The sequence below is a fragment of the Haematobia irritans genome, chromosome 4 (assembly GCF_050003625.1).
Source record: "Haematobia irritans isolate KBUSLIRL chromosome 4, ASM5000362v1, whole genome shotgun sequence".
Taxonomy (NCBI): domain Eukaryota; kingdom Metazoa; phylum Arthropoda; class Insecta; order Diptera; family Muscidae; genus Haematobia; species Haematobia irritans.
In genome coordinates this window covers 193,704,698-193,713,497 of record NC_134400.1, presented here as the reverse complement: position 1 = coordinate 193,713,497, position 8,800 = coordinate 193,704,698, and the positions used below count along the sequence as shown (strand labels likewise).

Here is an 8,800-nt window from a genome sequence, read left to right as displayed (position 1 = left end):
ATCTACACATACTCTGCGAGTTACCATGAAACTATTTGCATTATATAGTGAAAGCTCTTAGTTGTGGACACTCTGAAAACCGGACACCTCCCAAATGTGGACAGTTAGCACATTAAAATTAACCTCTCATAACAACTCCAAAATGTCGACAAAATTTAGGCGACCGCAGGTTTCCACCTTTCAATCCTAAATTTATCTTTGGAAACCGAGTCTCAACTGTATCTTTGGACACGGAATGTTTTTTTTTTTTAGTGTAGAGTGTAATTACGATTTTGCCGCAGCGGTCATATGAGTGCTTGTTGCACGCAATTTGTGTATGGGAGCTATGCCTAATTTTTGATCGATTTTGGCCTTGTAAATGTACTGAAAATTGTATTTCTTGTGTAAAATTTAATGCAAATCATGATAAAACAATAACGTATGGGTCCATATAAATACATATCGGGCGTTAGCTTTATACAGGAACTTAACCTATTTCTACCAAAATAAATATTGATGGATTCTGACTCAAAGTTTTCAGTCGATTGGACTTAACTTCGAACTTTTGGTATTGGAATAATTGTATTTCAAATTCAATAGCACACAGATGTCATATCTTGAAAGCTAAGTGATCCAACATGAACACAATGTGAAGGATTCTGGTCACATTGAACGCATTTCTATATATTTTCTCACTCATTTGTATATTCAAGTCATTTGTGTAACTATTTTTGCTCACTATTCACTATATATGTAAATATGTATTTTCATAATATATTTTTCCACTTAGTCCACTTAGCATTTCAACTGTTAGCAAGACATATACAATCACACTTGCTCATTAAAGACATTTCTGCTTATGCTACTTGCTGTTACGATAGTTAAACTCCAACTGGTAAAAAGAACAACTCTCATTCATTGACACCAACTAACTATATAGAATTGTATGAGTTTTACTTAGAGCTCACCGGTTTCTTTGATTGTTGGTATACACTTTTCTCATTTGGATTTTCCCAACGTGGTGGCTAACTATAAATATTGTGGGATTTTTGTTATAATCATTCAAATAGTAAATAACTTTAAGATAAAACACATTCATTAAAACACAAAATTATCATAACAAAATGTTCAAATTGGTAAGGATATTAAAGGATTCAAGGATATAGCAGATGATATAAGAAGAGAAGAGTGACTTTAAGTGAATAATTAATCAGTGACACGTTTAACTTGTGATTACGTGGAGTTATATCGAAAGACTTAGGACACAAACACTTTGAAATAGTAAATAACTTTAAGATAAACCATATTCATTAAAACACAAAATTATCATAACAAAATGTTCAAATTGGTAAGGATATTAAAGGATTCAAGGATATAGCAGAAGATATAAGAAGAAAAAAGTGAATTTAAGTGAATAATTAATCAGTGACACGTTTAACTTGTGATTTTGGAGAATTATATCGAAAGACTTAGGACACAAACACATTACAGCGAAAGATTTAAGACACATACAGCATTTATGTATGAATAAACGCTTTTTGAATAAACAGTCATATAAAACGCACACAAAGGATTAAATTTATTAATAAAAAATAGTGAAAAAATTGTATAAACAAATTTTAAAACATCGAACAAATATTGTATAGTTTATTTGTAATGTAAAAAAATTAAAATCAAGTTCATTTCCCAGTGCATGTGGCATGTAAATGAAAAACACATTAAATTAAAATTTATTATTTATTTATTCGCTAGTTTGTTTATTCGGTATCGGTTCGCAAACTCTTAAACCGATTTGAGTGCCATGGTTAGTGAAAAAGTGAAGACATTGAGCATGAATTGAGAATCTTATGTAGCCCTGTTCATGCGCAAAAAAAATTTTCATGAACATTTTTCCAATTAAAGTCTTAATTGAGTTTTAAACAAGTATATACGGCCATAAGTTCGGCCAGGCCGAAGCTTATGTACCCTCCACCATGGATTCCGTAGAAACTTCTACTGAAGACTGTCATCCACAATCGAATTACTTGGGTTGCGGTAACACTTGCTGATGGCAAGGTATCTTAAAACTTCCTAACATCGCCTTCTAAATTACAAGGTAGTCCATACGTAGTATATATTAAATTAAAAAAGGCCGATTAAATACGTGTATAATTAAGTTTAAAGTTTCTATAGAAATAACATTTTGACAACATTTTCCATAGAAGTAAAATTTGGAAAAAATTTTCTATAGAAATAAAATGTTGACAAAATTTTCTATAGAAATAAAATGTTGACAAAATTTTCTATAGAAATAAAATGTTGACAAAATTTTCTATAGAAATAAAATGTTGACAAAATTTTCTATAGAAATAAAATGTTGACAAAATTTTCTATAGATATAACATTTTCACAATGTTTTTCATAAAAATAAAATTTTGGTAGATTATTTTTGGCTCGAGTGGCAACCATGAATATGAACCGATATGGACAAATTTTTGTGTGATTGGGGTTCGGCTATATATAACTATAGACCGATATGGACCAATTTTGGCATGGATATTAGCGGCCTTATACTAACACCACGTTGCAAATTTCAACCGGATCGGATGAATTTTGCTCCTCCAAGAGGCTCCGGATATCAAATCTGGGGAACGGTTTATATGGGGGCTACATATAATTATGGACCGATATGGACCAATTCTTGCGTGTTTGTTAGAGACCACATTCTAACACCACGTTGCAAATTTCAACCAGATCGGATGAATTTTGCTCCTCCAAGAGGCTACGGAGATCAAATCTGGGAAACGGTTTATATGGGGGCTATATATAATTATGGACCGATATGGACCAATTCTTGCGTGTTTGTTAGAGACCACATTCTAACACCACGTTCCAAATTTCAACCGTATCGGATGAATTTTGTTCATCCAAGAGGCTCCGCAAATCAAATCTGGGGATCGGTTTACATGGGAGCTATATATAATTATGAACCGATGTGGACCAATTTTTGCATGGTTGTTAGAGAGCATATACCAACACCATGTACTAAATTTCAGCCGGATCGGATGATTTGTGCTCCTCCAAGAGGTTCCGGAGTTCAAATCTGGGGATTGATTTATATGGGGGCTATATAATTATGGACCGATATGGACCAATTTTTGCATGGTTGTTAGATACCATATACTAACACCATGTACCAAATTTCAGCCGGATCGGATAAAATATGCTTCTCTTAGAGGCTCCGCAAGCCAAATCTGAGGGTCCCTTTATATGGGGGCTATACGTAAAAGTGGACCGATATGGCCCATTTGGAATACCATCCGACCTACATCCATAGCAACTACTTGTGCCAAGTTTCACGTCGATAGCTTGTTTCGTTCGAAACTTAGCGTGATTTGAACAGACGGACGGACGTGCGGACAGGCTCATATATATATATATATATATATATATATATATATATATATATATATATATATATATATATATATATATATATATATATATATATATATATATATATATATATATATATATATATATATATATATATATATATATATATATATATATATACTTTATGGGGCCTTAGGCAATATTTCGATGTGTTACAAACGGAATGACAAAGTTAATATACCCCCATCCTATGGTGGAGAGTATAAAAATATTCAATTAGATATTTAATTGATTCAACAATTTTTTTATTGAAAAAAAATTCGATCACAAAATTAATAGTATATATTAATTTTTTAATTGGATCAATTAATTTTTTAATTATTATCATCATTGCTGTGATTGAAGACATTTCAATAACGTATTTAATTGGACCAATTAAATACGTGATTGGATCAGAAACATTTTTCTATAAAACATTTTTTTTTCATTCTTAGTTCACATCGTTAAAGTAAGCAAAAAAATTGAATTAAAGAAAAATTTCTCACATTGGACAAAATTTAACTAAAATCAAAAAATTTTCATGAACTAAAATAAAGTTAAATCGGCTATAAAAAATATCGTTCTTTTTTCGGGGAGAATAATGAAATTTTAGACAATTTTGAACTATTTTGTATGATGTTAATGCTTATTTTTTTTAGAACTTTTTTCATTTTTACCCATTTTACCTGTCTGATGGTTATGATGGATAAAATTAAAAAAAAAATATTTTGTTATTTTTTTAGATTGCTCTCGTCTCTACCCTTTTCGCTGTTGCCTCTGCTGGTTATCTTGGTCATGGCGTGGCTTTAACAGCTCCCGCTTACACGGCCTCCTATCACGGGGTTGCAGCACCAGTTATTAAATCCTATGCTGCACCCGTTGTTCATGCTGCTCCCGTGGTAGCTGCTGCTCCAATCATTAAATCCTATGCAGTAGCTGCTCCTGTTTACAAAGCATATGCCGCACCAGTGGCTACCTCTTATGCTAACACCTATAAGGTATCGACTAAAGCTATTCCAGTAGTACATGCTGCTCCCGCCGTTGTAGCGGCCCCCATCTATAAAACCTATGCTGCTCCTGCTGTTGTAGCTGCACCCGCTTATGGTTATGGTCTGCATCATGGAGTTGCTAGTTATGGTCATTCCCTCTATCATCACTGAAAAGGATAATGAAATATGATTTTGCTTTGAATTCTTAGAGGACTTTTCTTATGTGTATGCTATTATATTTTTGTTTAATGAATATTTTTGCGTTTTGAACAGTAATTTAGTTTCGGAAAAACAAAACTATTGTCATGACCTATTTTCTGTTATTTTATTATAACAATTATAAATTCAAATTTTTGTATATTAATTTGCAATTAATTTCAAGTTCATTGCAAAGAGGAGAGTATATTATGGAGAAAATTTAAAATGAGTCATTGAGTTCGAAAAAATAACGGCTACACCAAGAGCAGAAAGAGAAATAAAGATCAAAGAGAGGGAGAGTATATAAAATGAGCCCTAATTGAACAATAAAAAAATATTTTTTTTTTAATTTATGTTAATTATTTTTAAGCTAAATTAAAAGCGAAACAATACTAATGAGTTGCAATGTTTGTTTCATTTCTTGACAATAAAGAAAAACAAAACTTTTATACTGAAAACTTTACTTTTTATTTATGATTAAGCTTCTTTTTAAGAGACTTTATGCACCTATGAAGACTAGATCAGATTCTGAATTTATAAGAAGCATTTTTTGTTTGAGTTTTAGAGGAATCATAAACATCTCTTGTAAGTGGGCAAGACAATGATGAAATAACGCCTTGATTTGAAATCTAAAATCTTTAAATTTTCATCCCAATTATTTAAATGAAAATTTAGCATTCAGTTTCAAGCAATATTCATGATCAGTGCGCATTCTATACCCTCAATAAGTGAAATCGGTCTATATGGAGGCCTTATCAAATGGACCGATAAAACTAAATCATATACACTTTGTTAAGGGTCTAAAATGCCAGCATATTTTCAATTTGTGGTAAATCGGATAAAAACTACAATTTCTAGAAACCCTAGGAATTAAATCGGGAGTTCGGTGTAATGGGAGCTATACCAAACATGGAAGGATACATACAATTTTCAGCACATTTAATTGTAGTTCTAGAATCTAGACCCCAAATCGGAGGGCCGGTTTATAAGGGGGCTATATCAAAAACTGTACCGGTACTCAATATATTCGTCACACCCTTTTATGGTCCTAGAATACCTCTAGATTTCCAATTTCAGGCAAATTGGGTAAAAACTACGGATTCTAGAAGCCCAAAAAGAAAAATCGGGCGATCGGTCTATATGGGGGCTATATCAAAACATGAACCGATACTCACCATTTTTGGCACATCTCTTTATTTTCCTAGAATACCTCTAGATTTCCAATTTCAAGCAAATTTGGTAAAATCTACGGATTCCAGAAGCCCAAGAAGAAAAATCGGGAGCTCGGCCTATATAGGGGCTAAACCAAAACATGGCCCGATAGTCACCATTTTTGGCACATCTCTGTATTTTCCTAGAATACCTCTAGATTTCCAATTTCAAGCAAATTTGGTAAAAACTACGGATTCCAGAAGCCCAAGAAGTAACATCGGGAGATCGGTCTATATGGGGGCTATTTCAAAACATGGTCCGATAATCACCATTTTCAGCGCATCTCTTTATTTTCCTAGAATACCTCTAGATTTCCAATTTCAGGCAAATTGGGTAAAAACTACGGATTCTAGAAGCTCAAGAAGAAAAATCGGGCGATCGGTCTATATGGGGGCTATATCAAAACATGGACCGGTACTCAACATTTTCGACACACGTCTTAATGGTCCTACAATACCTCTAGATTTCCAATTTCAAGCAAATTTGGTAAAAACTACGGATTCCAGAAGCCCAAGAAGTAAAATCGGGAGCTCGGTCTATATGGGGGCTATATCAAAACATGGACCGATAATCACCATTTTCGGCGCATCTCTTTATTTTCCTAGAATACCTCTAGATTTTCAATTTCAGGCGAATTGGGTAAAAACTACGGATTCTAGAAGCCCAAGAAGTAAAATCGGGAGATCGATCTATATTGGGGCTATACCAAAACATGGCCCGATAGTTACCATTTTTGGCACATCTCTTTATTTTCCTAGAATACTTGTAGATTTCAAGTTTCAGGTAAATTGGATAAAAACTACGGATTCCAGAAGCCCAAGAAGTAACATCGGGAGATCGGTCTATATGGGGGCTATTTCAAAACATGGTCCGATAATCACCATTTTTGGCACACCTGTTTATTTTCCCAGAATACCTCTAGATTTCCAATTTCAGGAAAATTGGGTAAAAACTACGGATTCTAGAAGCCCAAGAAATACAATCGGGAGATCGATCTATATGGGGGCTATATCAAAACTTCGACCGATATAGCCCGTCTTCGAACTTGACCTGCCTGCAAAAAAAAAGACGAATCTAAATAGGCCAAATTTCAGGACGATAGCGCCATTATTGAAAGCTGTAGCGTGATTACAACAGACAGACAGACGGACATGCTTATATCGTCTTAGAATTTCTCCCTCATCAAGAATATATACAGTGAGTCACAGTGAAAATGGCCCACCCACACAAATTTTATTGTTAGAATGAAAACCTCATTTTCTTGCAAATATATATTTCAATTTCTTTTATTTTCTTAAAATATAGATAAATACAAACTAAATATAATATTAGAAAGACCTTAAAATTCTACCAATTCATAAAACAAAAATGTTCTTAAGGGAAACAAAAAAACTCACGCCACAGTGAAAATGACCCAAAATGTTTAACTAAATATTTTAATTCAATAAATTATATCTAATATTTAGTGGAAAATCCTTTTTGTTTAACGACTGATTTTAAGCGTCATGGCATGGATTCTACCAATTTTGTTGTGTAAGAAGGGCTTATTTTTTGCCATTCTTCCATTAATGCTCTCTTCAAGTCTTCCTTGGTGGATATATGATATTTACGAATTTCCACTTCAAGTTTATACCACAAATTTTCTATTATATTTAAGTCCGGAGACTGGGCTGGAGTTTTTATGACTCTTTTACAACATGAGCTGTATGTTTTGGGTCGTTGTCTTGGTAAAAATGAAATCAGCTACCAATGCCCAGCTTTTCCGCACTTTGCTTCAAATTATCATTAAAAATAGACAGATATTGCATCTTGTCCATGTTGCCTTCAATAAAAATTAGGATTTCCAACACCCGCAGCAGAGCAAGAACCCAAAACCATTACATGCCCTCCGCCGTGTTTAACAGTTGGCCGTAAATGCTTTGGGTGCAGTTCTTCGTTTGCTTTTCTCCACACATTTCTTCTACCATCTGACCCAAAAAGGTTGAATTTCGACTCATCTACGAACATCTTTCCAAAACGAAAATTCCTTTGCTGTATACGCATGGGCAAATAGTAATCGGTCTCTCTTATTCTTAGCACTTACGAACGGTTTCTTTCTTGCAATTCGTCCATGTAATTCTGATCTGTGGAGAACTATTCTGATGGTTTCTGCATGGCAATTCACTTGGAGATGTTTGCCCACCAAATTTCGAATATTTGGATCACTTAGTTTGGGGTTAGATCGATTTTTATTTACTATCCATCGTTCATCTCTGTCAGAAAACAGTTTTTTTGAACTGGATCTCGGCTTATCAATGATCCGATTTTCATCGGTATACCTTTTAATTATATTTTTAATGGTTCCACGAGGGACTTGAACCATTTCTGCAATTCGCCTTTGAATTACGCCGTTTTTAAAATGATTTATTATTAAATTTCGCATCTCAAACGAAGTGTGAGGTCCCATTTTTCGATTGTTTTATCTTTTTTTTAAGAAAATTTTAATCGACCACTTTGTTGCGTGTTTGCTCTTTTAATATTCTAAGAACAATGTAATGTAACAGGTAAAAGCAAATGTGATGAAATGCTGGAAGAAACCCGTTATATTTTTGCCATTTCTTTTGGTGGGCCATTTTCACTGTGGCATGGTATTTCTGACATTTCTCTTAAATGTCTGATTCCAATAATTTATAGCTGAAACCTGAACTTTATACTCACCAAATATTGTTATTAATTAGATTTACCTAGGAGAAAACTAAAATTTGGATTTCTGATTGGCCAAATATGAGATAAAATTTCAAAATATTTACATTTACTCTTGTGGGCCATTTTCACTGTGACTCACTGTATATACTTTATATAGTCGGAAATCGATATTTCGATGTGTTACAAACGGAATGACAAACTTATTATACCCCCGTCACCATTAAATCAAAATCAACTAAATTAAAAAAAAACGTAGTTCTAAGTTTATTATCAAATTTTTTTAGTTACTATGAAAAACATGTTTTTTTATACGAAAGAAACAT

General features: G+C 33.3%; 2 protein-coding genes across 3 annotated transcripts in view; both read left to right on the top strand.

Moving 5' to 3' along the window:
- Positions 1-992: 992 nt before the first annotated feature.
- LOC142233500 (uncharacterized) lies at positions 993-5,038 on the top strand. Of its 2 annotated transcripts, none has more exons than XM_075304449.1 (2): positions 993-1,115; positions 4,137-5,038. In XM_075304449.1, exons 1-2 carry the CDS (start codon positions 1,104-1,106, stop codon positions 4,551-4,553), a joined length of 429 nt encoding a protein of 142 aa, XP_075160564.1. In that variant the 5' UTR covers positions 993-1,103; the 3' UTR covers positions 4,554-5,038. The 2 variants fall into 2 exon arrangements, with proteins under 2 accessions (XP_075160564.1, XP_075160563.1); XM_075304448.1 differs by lacking the exon at positions 993-1,115 and adding an exon at positions 1,181-1,327.
- Positions 5,039-7,489: 2,451 nt separating this feature from the next.
- LOC142235925 (uncharacterized) overlaps positions 7,490-8,800 on the top strand; it is a 2,408-nt gene continuing 1,097 nt past the window's right edge. The window contains exon 1 of the mRNA XM_075307174.1: positions 7,490-7,519. Coding sequence (XP_075163289.1) covers positions 7,490-7,519 — 30 coding nt within the window. The remainder of the gene's footprint in view (positions 7,520-8,800) is intronic.